The 18,101-nt window shown below is 44.3% G+C and overlaps 1 protein-coding gene across 1 annotated transcript in view; it reads left to right on the top strand.

Moving 5' to 3' along the window:
* Positions 1-17,477, top strand: part of LOC115142119 (usherin-like) — a 29,113-nt gene extending 11,636 nt beyond the window's left edge. The window contains exons 5-6 of the mRNA XM_065000198.1: positions 10,460-10,582; positions 12,392-17,477. Of these exons, the coding sequence (XP_064856270.1) occupies positions 10,460-10,582; positions 12,392-12,441 (173 nt within the window). The 3' untranslated portion in view covers positions 12,442-17,477. The remainder of the gene's footprint in view (positions 1-10,459; positions 10,583-12,391) is intronic.
* The last annotated feature ends 624 nt before the right edge of the window (positions 17,478-18,101 follow it).

Below are 18,101 nucleotides of genomic sequence, written 5' to 3' on the forward strand. Positions count from 1 at the left end.
TAGCCCCAAGTCGTTATATATTTTATTTTTCTCTTGTGCATTTTGCTATTTACCTCATGACTCATGCATGCTTTGTTGACTACAAACTTTCTTTACCCAATCGTGGGACAGACTATGTTCATACACTAGGGACTCTGACTCTCTATTGGTTGTACAGACCTTTGGCCTCCCATTCTAACCACCTCTCGCCTGGTTTGTATTCATGTTACCTGATGAAATTGCTGTACAATATGATCTTGTTCAGATGTTCACATTCAGATGTCATAAATCAGCACTGCGGAGCTTTCCCTGTCCTCTGCCGTGCCTTGATTCTATTACTGTTGATGATATCTGGAAATGTACATGTACACCATGGCCCATCTACTGTTGCTAGCCCCAATTCTGACTTGTGCTCTGATATCTGCTTCACTGATATCTGCTCTCGTAAAAGCCTGGGTTTTCTGCACGTTAACACTAGAAGCTTATTATCTAAAATGGATCAATTGAAAGTGTGGGTTCACAGCTCCAATCCAGATGTGTTGGTCATTACTGAGACGTGGTTAAGGAAGAGTGCTTTGAATGCTGATGTTAATATTTCTGGTTATAACCTTTTTCGGCAAGACAGATCTTCCAAAGGTGGGGGAGTGGCAATATTTACCAATTATCACATTCAGTGCTCGGTTGTCTCCACCAAGTCTGTCTCCAAACAATTTGATTTGTTGGTTTTAAGTATTAAACTTTCAAATAGCTCCTTGTTGACTGTTGCTGGGTGCTATCGTCCTCCATCAGCACCGGCTTGTACCCTACCTGCCCTAAACTCTCTCCTGGCCCCTTACACTAAGTCTGAATGTGTCATGCAAGGTGACCTAAACTGGGACATGCTTAAACCACCTGACCAAGTCCTAAAGCAATGGGACTACCTATATCTTCTCAGATTATTACCAATCCCACAATGTATGACTCCAAACACACAGAAAAGGCTACTCTTCTTGATGTTATCCAGACAAATAATCCTGATAGGTATCAGTCTGGTGTTTACTGTAATGACCTTAGTGATCACTGTTTCACAGCCAGTGTCCGTTAATGTCTGCTCAGTGAAACGACCTGTCCTGATTTGTCATAGACACTTGCTAAAAAACTTTAATGAGCAAGCCTTCTTCCATGAACTAGCATCTGTAAAATGGTATAGAATCAGCTTGATCCACTCTGTCGAAGACACTTGGACCTTCTTTTTTGATCTTTTCAGTATTGTTAACAAACACGCCTCCATAAAGAAAATTAGAATTAAAAACAGGTTCAGACCCTTGTTCGACCTTGATCTTGTAGAGTTACTCCACCTCAAGAATTGCATTTGGTGAAAGGTTGAGGAATAAGTGCACTCCGGCTATACGTAAGGCCAAAGTTATTAACCCAAGAAGTTCTGGGAAATTGTTAAAAACCTGGAGAATAAACCCTCCTCTTCACAGCTGCCCATGTCCCTTAAAGTTGATGATGTGATTGTTACTGACAAGAAACACATGGATGAGCTCTTTAATCACCACTTCATTAAGTCAGGATTCCTATTTGACTCAGCCATGCCCCTCCAACATTTCCTGATCTCCCACCCCTTCTAATGTGACTATCCCCAATGCTTCTCTCTCTTTTTCCCCTGCCCCGCTACAACGTTTCTCCCTGCAGGCAGTCACTGAGTCCGAGGTGCTAAAAGAACTCCTGAAACTTGACCCCAAAAAAACATCTGGGTCTGATGGTTTAGACCCTTTCTTCTTTAAGGTTGCTGCCCCTATTATCGCCAAGCCTATCTCTGACCTTTTTTAACCTGTCTCTCCTTTCTGGAGAGGTTCCCATTGCTTGGAAGGCAGCCACAGTTCATCCTTTATTTAAAAGGGGAGATCAAGCTGATCCTAACTTTTATAGGCCTATTTCTATTTTGCCCTGTTTTTGATACCTTAGACCATTCCATTGTTGTGGGCCGGCTAAGGAGCATTGGTTTCGTATGGGTCTTTGGCCTGGTTTGCTAACTACCTCTCTCAAAGAGTGCAGTGTATTAAGTCAGGAAATCTCAAAGCAAAGCCGCACATATCGCACTTAGATGTACACTACAGTTCAAAGGTTTGGGGTCACTTAGAAATGTCTTAGTTTTTTTAAAGAACGGCACATTTCTGGTCATTAAAATAACATCAAATTGATCAGAAACACAGTGTGGACATTGTTAATGTTGCAAATGACTATTGTAGCTGAAAACAGCAGATTTGTTAAATGGAAAATCTACAGACAGAGGCCCATTATCTGCAACCATCACTCCTGTGTTCTAATGTCCCCCAGGTCCAGAACAGAGACTGGGAAACGCACAGTATGAAATAAAGCCATGACTCTATGTAACTCTCTGCCACCCCAGTATTTGTATTTATTAGGGATCCCCATTGCTCTTGCCAAGGAGGCACCTAGTCTTCCTGGGGTCCAAACAAATGAAGGCATATACATATCAAACAAAAGATCATACATCATATAACATTATTAAACCACTACATACAGTACCATTTCAAATTTGACACACCTACCCATCCAAGGGTTTTTCTTTATTTTTACTATTTTCTACATTGTAGAATAATAGTGAAGACATCAACACTATGAAATAACGCATGAAATGAAATAACGCATATGGAATCATGTCGTAACAAAAAAAATGTTAAAGAAATCAAAATATAGATTCTTCAAAGTTGCTACCCTTTGCCTTGATGACAGCTTTGCACAGGATAGCAGTATTACTCATGAGTCTTACAGTATCACTCACTACTTTGTGAGTTGCATTGTTTGGGACAAACAGTAGTGTGCAATAGGGGTTTACATGCAACATGTGGTGATGGATTGACAGATCGATAGATATCTTTATTTGACATTGTAAAACACAAGACAGGCACATGTGGATAATGCATTTCAAATTATTGATGATGAGACAAGAGCAGGTCTCCCTCAGTAGATGAGAGATCTCTTGCTCCTAAAATGAGTTAGAAGATGGTTTAATGATGATGATGCCAGGTGATGGCAGATGATGTTGATGCAGTTGGCTTGCTGGCCCTGATGTCATCCTCAGCTCAGGTTCCCTGTACACTGGATTTTGTACTCCTCCACAACTAGCATGTACCATCTACTTGGGGTAATGTCTCTGCTGCTGCTGCATTGTAAAAAAAAAGCCCATACCACACATCAGTCCAGAACAGTAGTCATCCTCATTCCCATAATGCAGTCAGGTTTCATTGATCAAGAAGCAGCTGGTGATGAGATGCATCATTTAAATGTGAACATTAGCAAGGGGCTACAGTAGCTAGCCAGCCAAACCAGACAAGTCAATCAGTCTGCCATCAGTCTTGCAACTCCATGGGTAAAAACAATCAGATTATATCCAATCAACAACTGACTTATCAAAATCTAAAAATTACAAAGCTCTTTGTTTGTTCCTGAGTTGTTGCTGAGTAGGACCACAGGTGAGTCAGTGAAGGCTGACTATGAAAATTACATGAATAAAGTCGACACATTTGAATGTAAAGAATTGCAGCTTATAACGAGGGGGCCTTCAAAATACTTTTCAAGGTGTGTGTGTGTGTATTACTTTATCATATTTCTTAGAAAGGATAACAGTACTACTCATGGGTTAAGCTGATCTTACCTTAGTAAGATGGCGCCGAAGAAGAAGACAGACGTTTTACGTGCCCTCAGCCGATTGTGTTTTTTTTTAGTTTATTTGCGTTTTTGTAACAATTTTTTAAAACTTATTTTGTACATAATGTTGCCGCTACCGTCTCTTATGACCAAATATAACTTCTAGACATCAGGACTGCGATTACTCACCATGGACTGGCAGAATCCTTTTTTTCATTTCACGACTGACGGGCCAGACACAAAGGATATACTGCTTCCTCGGGAACAGGACCCGATCCCCGTGATCTGCGTGAAGAAGAAGGGGAGAAACAGGGGCCGAAGGGAGGGCTGCCTTCTGAGAATTCGTAGGCAATCGAATAAACCCCCATTCTGCTAGCAAATGTGCAATCCTTGGAGAATAAAATCGACGAGTTACGTGGAAGATTAAAATACCAACAGGACCTAAAACATTTCACATCTTATGCTTCACGGAGTCGTGGCTGAACAACGACAGTATCAACATACAGCTGGCTGGTTATACAATGTACCGGCAGGATAGAACAGCAGCATCTGGTGAGACAAGGGGCGGCGAACTATGTATTTTTGTAAATAATAGCTGGTGCGCGATATCTAATGAAGTCTCGAGCTATTGCTCGCCTGAGGTAGAGTATCTCATGATAAGCTGTAGACCACACTACCTACCGAGAGTGTTTTCATCTGTATTCTTCGTAGCTGTTTACGTACCACGACAGTCAGAGGATGGCACTAAAACGGCATTGAATGAGCTGTATTCTGCCATAAGCAAACAAGAAAACGCTCACCCAGAGGCGATGCTCCTAGTAGCCGTGGACTTTAATGCAGGGAAACTTAAATCCATTTAACCAAATTTCTATCAGAATGTTAAACGTGCAACCAGAGGAAAAATAAATCTGGACCACCTATACGTGGTCTGGACGTGTACTGCGAGCATGTGCTGACCAACTTGCAAGTGTCTTCACTAAAATGTTCAACCTCTCCCTGTCTGAGTCTGTAATACCAACATGTTTTAAGCAGACCACCATAGTGCCTGTGCCCAAGAACACTAAGGTAACCTGCCTAAATGACTACCAACCCATAGCACTCACATCTGTCTGTAGCCATGAAGTGCTTTTAAAGGCTGGTCATTTTATTTTACCTTATTTAACTAGTCAGTTCATTCAGTTATTCACTACAGAAGTGATACATACCTCCTAGCCGTTGAGTTAGCCACAGCAACTGCAAACGCGTGCTAGGAAAGAACAGACAGAGTATCCAGTCTACCACACACCTGTCACGGTTCATGAATCCACTGCCTCCTTTTCCTTCTCTCTCTCTCTCTCTCTCTCTCTCTCTCTCTCTCTCTCCCGTGTTTGTGTGGGCGTGGTTCCCAATCTCGGCCTGATTGTCTGCGCCAGCTGGAATCACTTATCTTCCCTTTATATGTTCTGTAACCAGTGTTTCTTGTTGTCAGATCGTTGTTACTTCCCTGAGGTTGTGTCGTGTGTCCGTGCTCATCTCTCGCCGCCCTTGTGTGGATTATCTGCTGTGCTCCTTCCTACCCATCCGGACACTCTCCCCTGGGTTTCTCAGCACGCTCACATAGGAGGATGCGCCCTAGTCCCTGGGTCGGATTCCATCTGAGTACAGTCTGTCTGTCCTGTTGCTGCTGTAACCTGTATTCATTAAACCATCGTTGCTTGCATCTTGCATCCGCCTCTGTATTGTTACAGAACGATCTGACCAGACCATGGATGCAGCGAGTTCAACGAGTCTGACCGAATTCATTTCCCGTAGTATCACGAGAATGGATCAACAAGAGGAGAACATCTCCAGCACAGGTCGGGCAGTACAAGCCATTGCGACGCAGGTATCCCAGCTGACCCAACAATTACAACATCTGAGGGGTCTCGCTGCGCCACCTACACCGGCAGTTCAACCCGCCCGCCAGAGCCGGATTCCCAGCTAGAGCCACAGCTACCGACACCAGAGGGTTATTCAGGTGATCCTGACTATTGCAGAGCTTTTCTTACGAGATGTTCCATGCATTTCTCGTTGCAGCCACGGACCTTCAACCGTGAACAGTCTAAGGTAGCATTCGTACTCACACTGCTATCAGGCAAAGCGGCTCTTTGGGGAACGGCGGTGTGGGCGAACCAGGACCCATGCTGCACCTCTTTCCAGACACTCTCCGAGGAGATGAGAAGGGTCTTCGATCGGGCCGTGGCGGGTAGGGAGGCGGCCAGACTACTCGCTGACCTTCGCCAAGGAGACCGTTCAGTATCGGAATACTCCATCCAATTCCGCACTCTGGCCGCAGAGTGTCAGTGGAACGAGGAGGCGCAGTGGGACATGTTCCTGCATGGGCTGGAGGACCGGATCCAGAAGGAGATTTATGTTCTGGACCTTCCCAGGAGTTTAAATGGACTAGTGGAACTAGCCTTGAGGGTCGACGCCGTCTGAGTCGTGTTGGCCGCCGAGCATGCCCTAACAGACCGTATAACGACATGGAGGGCTGGCATGCCAGCGGCGGGAACACGGCCAGTTCAGCCTCCGCTCACGAACCCATGCAGCTGGGGAGAGCTCGCCTCTCCCGGGAAGAGAAGGAGAGGCGGAGATCCCAAGGGCTCTGTCTCTACTGTGGTAGAGCGGGCCACTTTATCCACTCCTGCCCGGTAAAAGATTAGGCCCGGTAGTAAGAATGAGGCTACTATCGGGTGGTGTCACCACAGAGAAGACCTCATCATCTACTCTCCTCCCGGTAAGACTAAGATGGGCCAACCACACGCACGACACCCAAGCCTTACTGGACTCAGGAGCAGAGGGTAATTTCATGGACTTCAAGCTCGCTCACAAACTCCAGATTCCTATCACCTCACTCACGCACAAGATATCCGTCAACGCTCTCAATGGTCAAGAACTACCCAACATTTCTCACACCACTGAACCTATCACACTCATCACTTCTGGCAATCACACTGAGACACTATCATTTCTACTCATGGACTCACCCCTTGCACCATTAGTTCTCGGCCACCCTTGGCTCACCCAACACAACCCCAGAGTTGACTGGGGTCATAACTCTATATCCATGTGGAGTAACAAATGTCTTGAGTCCTGTTTAGTGTCTGCTTGTTCGTCTGTGTCTGATTCTGTGTTTCTAGAGGAGGCAGTGGATTTGTCTAACGTGCCCGTTGAATACCTCGACCTGAAGGAGGTGTTCAGTAAGTCCCGTGCTGCTTCTCTTCCTCCGCATCGTCCGTATGACTGTGCAATAGAATTATTGCCAGGTGAGTCTCCGCCTAAAGGCAAGTTATATTCACTCTCTGTTCCTGAGAGGGAGGCTATGGAGAGATACATCTCTGGTTCTCTGGCATCTGGATTCATTCGTCCTTCCTCTTCTCCAGCGGGGGCGGGGTTCTTCTTTGTGGAGAAGAAGGACGGATCTCTGCGTCCTTGCATTGATTACCGTGGGTTGAATAACATCACAGTGAAGAATACCTATCCCTTACCGTTGATGTCCTCAGCCTTTGAAAGGTTACAGGGAGCATCCGTGTTCACTAAGTTGGATTTACGTAATGCATATCATTTGGTTCGCATAAGGGGGACGAATGGAAGACCGCGTTTAACACCCCCAGAGGGCACTTCGAATATTTGGTCATGCCTTTTGGGCTATCCAACTCCCCAGCGGTTTTCCAGGCACTCGTAAATGACGTGCTGAGAGATATGATTGATCAGTTCATATATGTTTACCTGGATGACATACTGATTTTTTCTTCTTCTCTCCAGGAACACGTTCAGCACGTCAGACGAGTGCTTCAGAGGTTGTTGGAGAATGGACTTTTTGTCAAGGCGGAGAAATGCATTTTTCATGCACAATCCGTTACATTCCTAGGTTACATTGTCTCGACTGAAGGTATTCGCATGGATCCTGACAAGGTTAAGGCTGTGGTGGATTGGCCAAGCCCAGATTCCCGTAAGGCCCTACAGAGGTTTCTGGGATTCGCCAATTTCTACCGGCGTTTCGTTCGCAACTTTAGCCAGATAGTCGCTCCTCTTACCGCCTTAACCTCCCCCAGAGTGACGTTCAGGTGGTCCGATACAGCCGAGGCTGCATTCGTCAAACTCAAGAGCCGCTTTGTTTCGGCTCCCATCCTCATAGCTCCCGATCCCTCGCGTCAGTTCATGGTGGAGGTGGACGCTTCAGAGGTGGGGGTAGGTGCGGTACTTTCCCAACGTTCCTCTTCTGACGACAAGATGCACCCTTGCGCGTTCCTTTCCCATCGGTTATCACCTGCGGAACGCAACTACGACATTGGCAACAGAGAGTTGTTGGCAGTGAAGTTAGCACTGGAGGAGTGGCGCCATTGGTTAGAGGGTTCGGGGTACCTTTTATAGTTTGGACCGATCACAAAATTTGGAATATATCAGAACCGCCAAGCGACTCAACTCCAGGCAGGCGCGGTGGGCACTCTTTTTCGGACGTTTTGACTTCTCTCTCTCGTATCGCCCGGGTTCCAAGAATGTCAAACCCGATTCCCTTTCTCGCATTTTTGACCATTCCGAACGCCCATCCACTCCCGAGTGCATCCTACCCGGGACCCTAGTGGTCTCCACACTCACATGGGAGGTTGAATCGAGGGTCAAAACGGCCTTAGAAGGGGTAACGCCTCCGCCCGGTTGCCCGCCTAATCGGTTGTTTGTGCCGGAGGGGTGTCGGTCCGATGTTATTCGGTGGGGGCATTGCTCCAACGTAGCGTGTCATCCAGGAGTCAGTCGCACTAGCTTTTGGTTAAGCAACGCTTTTGGTGGCCACTGATGGCTCGTGACATTCACAGTTTTGTCTTGGCTTGCTCGGTTTGTGCCACTGGGAAGACTTCTAATCGACCCCAGATGGGTTACTCCAACCGCTGTCGGTCCCTTCGAGACCCTGGTCCCACATCGCGCTAGATTTTGTTACCGCCCTCCCGCCCTCCCAGGGCAAGACTGTTGTTTTGACCGTGGTGGACCGGTTCTCGAAGGCGGCTCATTTTATTCCCTTGCCTAAATTACCATCTGCCAAGGAGACAGCGGTAACTGTCGTGGATCACGTCTTTCGCTTACATGGTCTGCCGATGGACGTAGTTTCTGACAGGGGGCCCCAATTTGTGTCCAAGTTTTGGCAAGAGTTTTGTAGGTTACTGGGAGCGAGTGTCAGCCTGTCTTCAGGGTTTCATCCCCAGAGCAACGGTCAAGCGGAGAGGGCCAACCAAGATTTGGAGAGTGTTGCGATGTTTGGTTTCTAAGAATCCCTCTTCCTGGAGTCAACAACTCTCTATGGTTGAGTACGCTCACAATTCGTTGCCAGTGGCAGCCACGGGTCTCTCTCCGTTTGAGTGTAGTTTAGGTTACCAGCCACCTATCTTTCCCAGTACGGAGTCCGAGGTGTCTGTTCCCTCCGCTCACGCTTTCATCCAGAGGTGCCGTCGCGCATGGAGCAGAGCCCGTGAGACTCTTCTCCGGGTGGGGCGCGCACCAAGACTAAGGCCGATCGCCACCGGTCGAAGCCTCCGGTATACGTCGTTGGCCAAAGAGTGTGGCTTTCTACTAAGAACATTCCACTCCGATCCGTTTCGAACAAGCTTGCCCCCAAATTTATCGGCCCGTTCAAAGTCACCAGGATCATTAGTCCGGTGGCGGTCCGGCTCCAGCTTCCTCCGGCGTATAGGAGAATTCATCCTACCTTTCATGTGTCTAAAATAAAACCTGTGTTTCAGGCACGCATTAACCCACCGGTCCCGGTTCCCCGCCGCCACGACTTGTTGATGGGGAACCCACCTTTTCTGTCAATCGTATTTTGGACTCTAGAAGGAGGGGACGCGGATTCCAGTACCTGGTGGACTGGGAGGGTTACGGCCCGGAGGAGAGAAGTTGGGTACCTGCTAGGGACATTCTGGATCACTCCCTTATCGATGATTTCAATCGACAGTTAAATTCGCCTGGGAACGCCAAGAGGCGTTCCTAGGGGGGGGTATTGTCACGGTTCATGAATCCACTGCCTCCTTTTCCTTCTCTCTCTCTCTCTCTCTCTCTCTCTCTCTCTCTCTCCCGTGTTTGTGTGGGCGTGGTTCCCAATCTCGGCCTGATTGTCTGCGCCAGCTGGAATCACTTATCTTCCCTTTATATGTTCTGTAACCAGTGTTTCTTGTTGTCAGATCGTTGTTACTTCCCTGAGGTTGTGTCGTGTGTCCGTGCTCATCTCTCGCCGCCCTTGTGTGGATTATCTGCTGTGCTCCTTCCTACCCATCCGGACACTCTCCCCTGGGTTTCTCAGCACGCTCACATAGGAGGATGCGCCCTAGTCCCTGGGTCGGATTCCATCTGAGTACAGTCTGTCTGTCCTGTTGCTGCTGTAACCTGTATTCATTAAACCATCGTTGCTTGCATCTTGCATCCGCCTCTGTATTGTTACAACACCGATGTTGTCACGTTCTGACCATAGTTCTTGTGTGTTTTCCTTGTTTTAGTGTTGGTCAGGACGTGAGCTGGGTGGGCATTCTATGTTGTGTGTCTAGTTTGTCTGTTTCTGTGTTTGGCCTGATATGGTTCTCAATCAGAGGCAGGTGTTAGTCATTGTCTCTGATTGGGAACCATATTTAGGTAGCCTGTTTTGTGTTGGATTTTTGTGGGTGATTATTTCTGTGTCTGTGTTTGTTTCACCACACAGGACCGTTTTTGTTTTCTTCACATTTATTGTTTTGTATATTTCTAGTGTTTTTTTCGGTATTCGTCTTTATTAAAGATGTTTAACCCTAACTACACTGCGTTTTGGTCCTCCTCTCCTTCCCAGGAAGAAAGCCGTTACAGATGTTACTACAACGTATCCAATTGACCACCAGAGACATTCTTCAAAGGACTCGGTTGGGCAACACGGCCTTCCATCTACCACCAACCTACCGAAGTGCAGCTCAGAGTAAATATTTATTGCATTTTCCTATTCCAAATGGGCGGTAATTTAGAATGCATAAGATACTGTATTTACGATAGCACAGCTTCTTCCCTTTGTTCCTCAGTCTTCCCGCTCTTCCACTCAAACCCAGCCCCTTTTCTTTTGTGTAACAAGCTGTCATATCTGTTCCGCCCGCTAGGGACGTTTTCCTTTATGACGTAATTTGTAATCAAGGTATGATTTAATTATGTGTGATTAGTTAGGTATTTAGTAAATAAATGATTAAACTCAATTTTTGTATTGCTGATTCAAATTGTTAGCCAGGGTTCATGCAGATAACCAAGAATTTACAACTTTCAGATGAGACTGAATTAAGATGACGATTAATATTGATGTAAAATATTACTAGGTCTTTAAGAGTTTATTCGGAAGATAACAGCCCTATAAATATTATTTTGTGGTGCCCGACTCTAGTTAATTACATGATTAGCTCAATCAGGTCAATCAGGTAATATTAATTACGGAGAAATTATTTTATAGAATAGCATGTCATATCACTTAATCCGGCATAGCCAAAGACCCGGCAATTGTCTCGCTATTGTTATTTTACTGCTGCTCTTTAATTACTTGTTACTTTTATCTCTTATTCTTATCTGTATTTTTTTAATCTGCATTGTTGGTTAGGTTACTGTAAGTAAGCATTTCACTGTAAGGTGAAATGTTTGATTCGGCGAGTGTGACTGATAAGATTTGATTAGATGCAATGACCACATTATTGTAAAGGAAAACCAGGCACAAGAACTCTATTGAGTGGAGGCCTCTTCCAAGACTATTAATATCAAAGTCGCAAGATGTGATTAGGCCAGATCAGTACCTCTGGCTCGTTTGATTCAGCTCAGTAAAAAATTCTCGAATACGGGGAGCAACATACATTACTGGGTTTTTATGTAAGAACCTGATCTCTTTTAGATGAAGCAATGTTATCTGAAAGTGTTTTTGTTTAAAGGTCTGGGTGGGTTCTGTAGTAATTCCCCTAAAACCCTCTTCCCATGAACTGTGGACACGTTCCTACTTAGTGAGTTGCATTGCTTGGGACAAACAGTAGGGTGGAATAATTATGAACGTGGTTCCATTTTAAAATTACTAACTATATTTGCATGCTCAGGTCAGTGGAGGCTGTTGGGCGGAGCTATAGGAGGACGGGCTCATTGTAATAGCTGGAATGGAAAAAATGGAACGGTCTCAAACACATCAAATGCATGTTTGACTCCATTCCATTTATTAATTCCTAGCCATTACAATGAGCCATCCTCCTATAGTTCCTCCCACCAGCCTCCACTGGCTCAGATGGACTTTTCCACTGAATCACCATATTATTGACCTAGTCAGCCTAACTTATGTGGGGCCACTCATCAACCACCACAGGTTGAACGTGCACCACCATCCCACACTACCGTTTGTCCTAAGCAAATGCCACTCAAAAAGTAGGAATGTTCCCACACTTGACAAGAAGAGGATTTTAGGGAGTGTGCTTTTAAAGGTAGCCTCAGCAATATCACATCATCATACACAGCACTACTCAGCCAAGACTGCCAAGACAATTGTAATTCAATCAAACAGTGCCGGTTATGAGCAACATCTCATTAATCAAAGACTAGCACTCTTAGGCTCCGGTCCCCTGGTCCTCCTCACCTTTTCCTGTAATTCTTCTTATTTCCTTTTAAAATGTATTTTTAAAAGATATCATACAAACACACTGTGATATCCTGTTACACAACACAAAACACAGAGTATCAAATGAATTTATTATCTTGCTTCATTCATTCTTTTCAGCTCGGCAACAAGAGATCCAGCAGGAAAGTCCCGTCCAGAACAACCAATGATATTGCATCAATACCGTCATCTCTACTCCCTTCAACGGATCTCCCATGAACCATCAATGACCTGTTCATGAATAACTTTCACACAGTGTGTGTGTGTGCGTGCGTATGGATCCCCGGTTTACTGACTTCTGGTGCATTACCTCCCTATGACTTGCACTTCCTGCAGAGATGGTCAAAGGAAGCAAGGTGATGAATTCTTTAAACTAGTTTAGCCAATAAAATGAAAACATTACTTCAAACCACTTTTGGATACCTTGTTAACATTACAACATGAAATTCATGTCTTAAACTTTGCAATGTTTTGAAAATGGCAAAGAAATTATATGAGTTCTGTTATACTCACAGACATTTTTTTTAACCTTTATTTTACTAGGCAAGTCAGTTAAGAACAAATTCTTATTTTCAATGACGGCCTAGGAACAGTGGGTTAACTGCGTGTTCAGGGGCAGAACGACAGATTTGTACCTTGTCAGCTCGGGGATTCGAACTTGCAACCTTTCGGTTACTAGTCCAACGCTCTAACCACTAGGCTACCCTACATCATTCAAACAGTTTCAGAAACGTCAGAGTGTTTTCTATCAAATACTACTAATAATATGAGACTGAGGAGCAGGCTGTTTACTCTGGGCACCTTTCATCCAAGCTACTCAATAGTGCCCCTGCAGCCATACTAAATACAGATCACAAAGTCAGCCAATTTCCACTCCATTCATACGCAAATCCCTTTGATCCATACACTGGCTTGTCTGTCGGTCATGTTTCAACCTGCCCTTCCCTTATCTACACTGAAATAATATAATTTCAGTAGTCCTCTACGATACATTTGTTTTAAATCTCGCAATAGCGGTGGTTGAATATATGTATCTGTGGTAGGTCCTAGAAAACAACAATGAATAATATGGAACAAATAAATACCATCAAAGGATACCTTTCAGCTTACAATAATGAACACCTTGTCAAACAGCTGTGAAAACCAACCTGGCAATATTTATGATTTTAATACAAAAACATTGATCTTTTTTTGGTACAGTATTTTCACAGATGTTTTTGTACACTCACATGACAATCACAGACTAAAATACTGAATTCTTGTTTGTGGAATATAGAAGAGGTGGTTGCTGTGTGGGTGGGAGGTTCTGCCTGTCACTTGTTCTCAACAGGCATCCAGTCTCGGAATGTGGACTTGAAGAGGGAGACAAAGTCCAGGACCTGCTGCTCTCTTTGTTCTGAATGTTTGCAGTGCTAGTGTTTTTAATTCATCTGTGTATCTCACATATGTGCCCGGGTATGATAGAGCAATAACTTTTTGAGAAAATAATGACATGACAACAGTAGCTGTAGAGGATGTAATGAAAAGTTGGAGGGTGGTTGGTAATTGAGGACATCAGGTGGATCCACATCTGGGTGTTGGGCAGAACCCCTAGCTCCTGGAGAACAGGATCAAAGTTAAAGGGAACAGGGTAGGAGACAGAGACGTAAACAAAGGTTACACTTTACTGTGAGAAAAGTGTATGGATCAGTGCAATGTTTTAAATTGGAGATATGTACTTTTCAACCGTTTTGGAAGGTATAGCCTACCTCAAGCTGGTCTCCCTCCGTCTCAGAGCACAGAGAATCAGACTGATACGAACTCACTGGTTCTGGTGGACGGGATACCTCCTGGGGGGCTCGGACAGTCGATGGTCCTAAAGTCATTTGGAGAGGTAAATTGAAGAGGTACATTTTTATAAGCTCAGCATATCTACCATTTCTTGCTTTCTCAAATGTTAACCAAAGCTTAACATACTTTGTCTTTTGGGCTTCACCGAAGTGTAGGGCGCCAGGGCTTTCAGTGGTCGACAGTCCAACGGCTCCAACTGGAGAAGATTGTTGGCTTCCACCGAGGTAACCCTAGGAAGACAAAGAGAACAATATCAGTGTTAGGGAGACTAAAACTAGCTTCAGGTTATTTTGTGTGCAAATGCAAACCGTTATTATCTGAGATTTTTAATATTCACTTTAATAACCTCTTAAAGCTAGGGGGCAGAATTTTCACTTTTGGATAAATAGCGTGCCCAATTTCAACTTCCTGCTCCTCATGCCAAGAATATAAGATATGCATATTCTTCATAGATTTGGATAGAAGACACTTATGGAACTTATGGAGCAGGCAAAACCCAGAGGACTAACTGTTCAGATTATTTTTTCCCCCTATCTCTGTTCACTATGTTGTCTTTGCCATTGGATATTTAATAGGAACCAATTGTCAGTTCCTACCGCTTCCACACGATGTCGCCAGTCTTTGGAATATGGTTGAGGTTATTCCTTTGTGCTTTGAAGAAGTAGGCCAACTCGGAACTGGGGAAACTTTTGTGAGTTGCGCAAGACGTGAAGAGCAGAGCTGGTTTCTTTTCATTCATGTATTGAATACAGATTGCCCCGTCTACAATTTGATCGATTATTAACGTTTAAAAATACCTAACGTTGTATTACAAAAGTAGTTTGAAATATTTTGGCAAAGTTTATAGGCAACTTCTGAAATATTTTGTAGTGACGTTGTGTTTTTGTAAGCTGTTTTTTCTGGATCAAACACACTTTATAAATGGACATTTTCGATATATATGGACGGAATTAATCGAACAAAAGGACCAATTGTGATGTTTATGGGACATATTGGAGTGCCAACAAAAGAAGCTTGTCAAATGTAATGCATATTTTATATTTTATTTCAGCGTTTTGTGTAGTGCCTGCTACGCTAGCTCCTTTGTTTACTGCTGGTGCAGATGGGTGCAGGCTATCAGATAATAGCTTCTTATGCTTTCACCGAAAAGCATTTTTAAAATCTGACATGTTGGCTGGATTCACAACGAGTGTAGCTTTAATTGAGTATCTTACATGTGTGATTTAATGAAAGTTTGAATTTTATAGCATTTTATTTGAATCTGGCGCTCTGCATTTCCCCTGGCAATTGGCCAGTTGAGACGCTAGCGTCTCCCCTATCCATAAGAGGTTTTAACAGATTGTGACCCCAGCTTGGAGAAAAGGTGCAGTGAGGTTCCCAGGTCTCGCCTTACTTTCGTCCTTCCAAACCAAATAATTTGCCTGGATGTCGAAGCACTTGGTCCCCTTCTTGATTCTGCTCCGGTAGCTCTCCTTCTGTTTCTCCTGCGCCTTGTCGATGTTTAGTCTCACTTTAATTGATTATAGGAATAAATGCAATTACATTTCATATATTTCAGAAAATAAATTAACGGAAGACAATCATTTTTACCTGGTCAAAAACCGCCACATCCTTCTCCTTCCGTGCCTTGAAGGTAGTTCTCGAAGTGTTCTGATCTGGTTCGACAATTTCTATATATGTATCTGAAAGTACGTTATACAAAAACAGCAATAGACAAACAACATAACTAAGTCAATCACACATTTGAAAGACTACAGTACATGCAATAATTGTATACACAATTGCATTATTTACCTCAGTCAACAGCTGCGGCTCCCGTCCGTACAAGGTGGAGGCCTGGATGCTGCTGTTATGTGCAAAGAGAATTACCTTCAGGTTGTTCTCCCACCGTTCCTGGTTCCAATTAAGGGATATGCCCATGGCAGTCTTGAGGGTTTGATTGGCCCATTTCACCAACCCCCGAGTAGGGGGTAGGAAAACGATATCTATTGAAAATGTAAGATATTGAAAAATGTCTGATTATGTACCATGGAAAAACAAATTGTAAAAAATAAATAAAACAAACCATTGATGACAGAATATGACCTAGAACATCCGTACCTTGTTCATGACCCCGGTCACTCAAGATGACCTCAGGAGAACAGTGGGTGTTGAAGATCATCGTCGCCTTGGAGGTAGCCTCGCCAGTCTCGTCCATAATGATTATCATACAAAACGAAAATCGAGTTTTGGTTCCAAGCACCCTTTTTAATGGGTTACGGAAGGGAATTTTGAGTTAAGCACGTACTCTTCCTTTACTGACCATAATGGGTATTGCCTCCACCCACTTGGTAAAGTGATCGATCAACGTCAGACCCCAGCTGTTGCCATTCTTGGATTTTGTGAAGGGTCCGATGAGGTCCACCTCTAACATTTAAAGTGTAAAAGAGAAGATTGTTTTATTCTTACCTGTATATATGTCATACAGTGTGCAGATTTATACTGACACACACATTATACTGACACACATTCTATAATATTGAACTCTGCTGTGGTCAAATAAAGTAACCATTACAAAACAACTTACCAGGGAAAGATTTGAATTGGGACACTTACAGATCATGTGCCGTGGTGAAACAGCTTTGATGGGCTTCAACTCCAGTGCCACAGTCTTTGCCCTCCCAAACTTCTGGCAGGCTAGACAGGGTACTGACCTTTAAGCACAAAGTGACATATTTAAACATTGTGTGCTCTCTGATATGACATTCATTCAAATCATAACAATTTCAGATGTAATAGAATGTGATCCCCATCAGAAGAAGCGTAGGTTGATCATGCATCCTGTTGATCGTGTCTGGCTCTCCACCAGAAACCTCCCGCTCCGCCTGCCCTGTAAGAACCTGAGTCCCCAGTTTGTCCTCTGGAAGGTCAACGAGGTAATTTACAGATTACAACTCCCCACTAACTACCAGATCTCACCATCGTTTCATGTTTTCCTCCACAGGCCGGTGGTTCCTGGTCCCCTGGCTGATACCTAGTGGACTGGAATGTGTACGGTCCAGAGGAGCAGTGTTGGTTTCGGTGGAAGACATTCTAGATCCCAACATCATTTGAGGGGAGGGGGGAAGGGTACTGCCACATCTACTCCTGCTCCCCCGCTCCGGTGGTAGACGTTGTGCCGGTTTACCTGGAAACCCATCTTTATGCACACCTGGCAACCGTCATTACGCACACCTGCGTCTCATCATCAGTCACACTTGGACTTCATAACTCATCCTTTATATAGTACCCTTCTGTTAGTAGTCGTCAGGTAGTAATGTTTATGTTTCCATGTAAGACGCTTCATGTTTTGTGTCGTTCCATGTTCATTATTATTAAACTCACCAACTGCACTTGTTTCTTGACTCCCTGCGCCTACGTTACAGATAAATATGTATGTTTTTAAAACCGCAACACCGTCACCTGTTTTGTATACAACTGAAGGACTGGGCTGTGGAAATGCAATCCCTCTCAAATGCATAGACTGACAGTCCATGACAGTTCAAGAGATAGAATGTTATAACATGTGATTTTGCTAACACCTGTGTGTAACGCATTTTGACTGTATCTGTAAACGACAGCCGTGCACCTGGTGATTGGAACAGGTTACCAGGAGCAAATCTTAAAAAAAAATGTTTTAATGCCTTTAGGGGGTGCAAGGGGTCTATGGCTGAGTAGGGATCACCCCCCACCCATGCCCATCTTATAGTGGGCCCATTGGTCATTTTGGAGAAAAAAAAATTAAATCGTTAAAAATGACAGAGTCCCACTTCTCTCTCATGTCACCAACGAGTGATGGAGAGGAACCACTATCACTGCCCGGCCATTCCGAGTTCATCGGGCCAGTCAATTTCACATTTCTGCAGTATTTTTGAGCATGTCAAATGTGTGATGGTAAATGCCCATTGAAACATATTGCAAATGGACAGTACATTTGCAATAAAATTAAACAGTGATGAACCATCACCATTTTTTTCACGTT

The sequence above is a fragment of the Oncorhynchus nerka genome, linkage group LG14, assembly GCF_034236695.1.
Source record: "Oncorhynchus nerka isolate Pitt River linkage group LG14, Oner_Uvic_2.0, whole genome shotgun sequence".
Classification (NCBI taxonomy): domain Eukaryota; kingdom Metazoa; phylum Chordata; class Actinopteri; order Salmoniformes; family Salmonidae; genus Oncorhynchus; species Oncorhynchus nerka.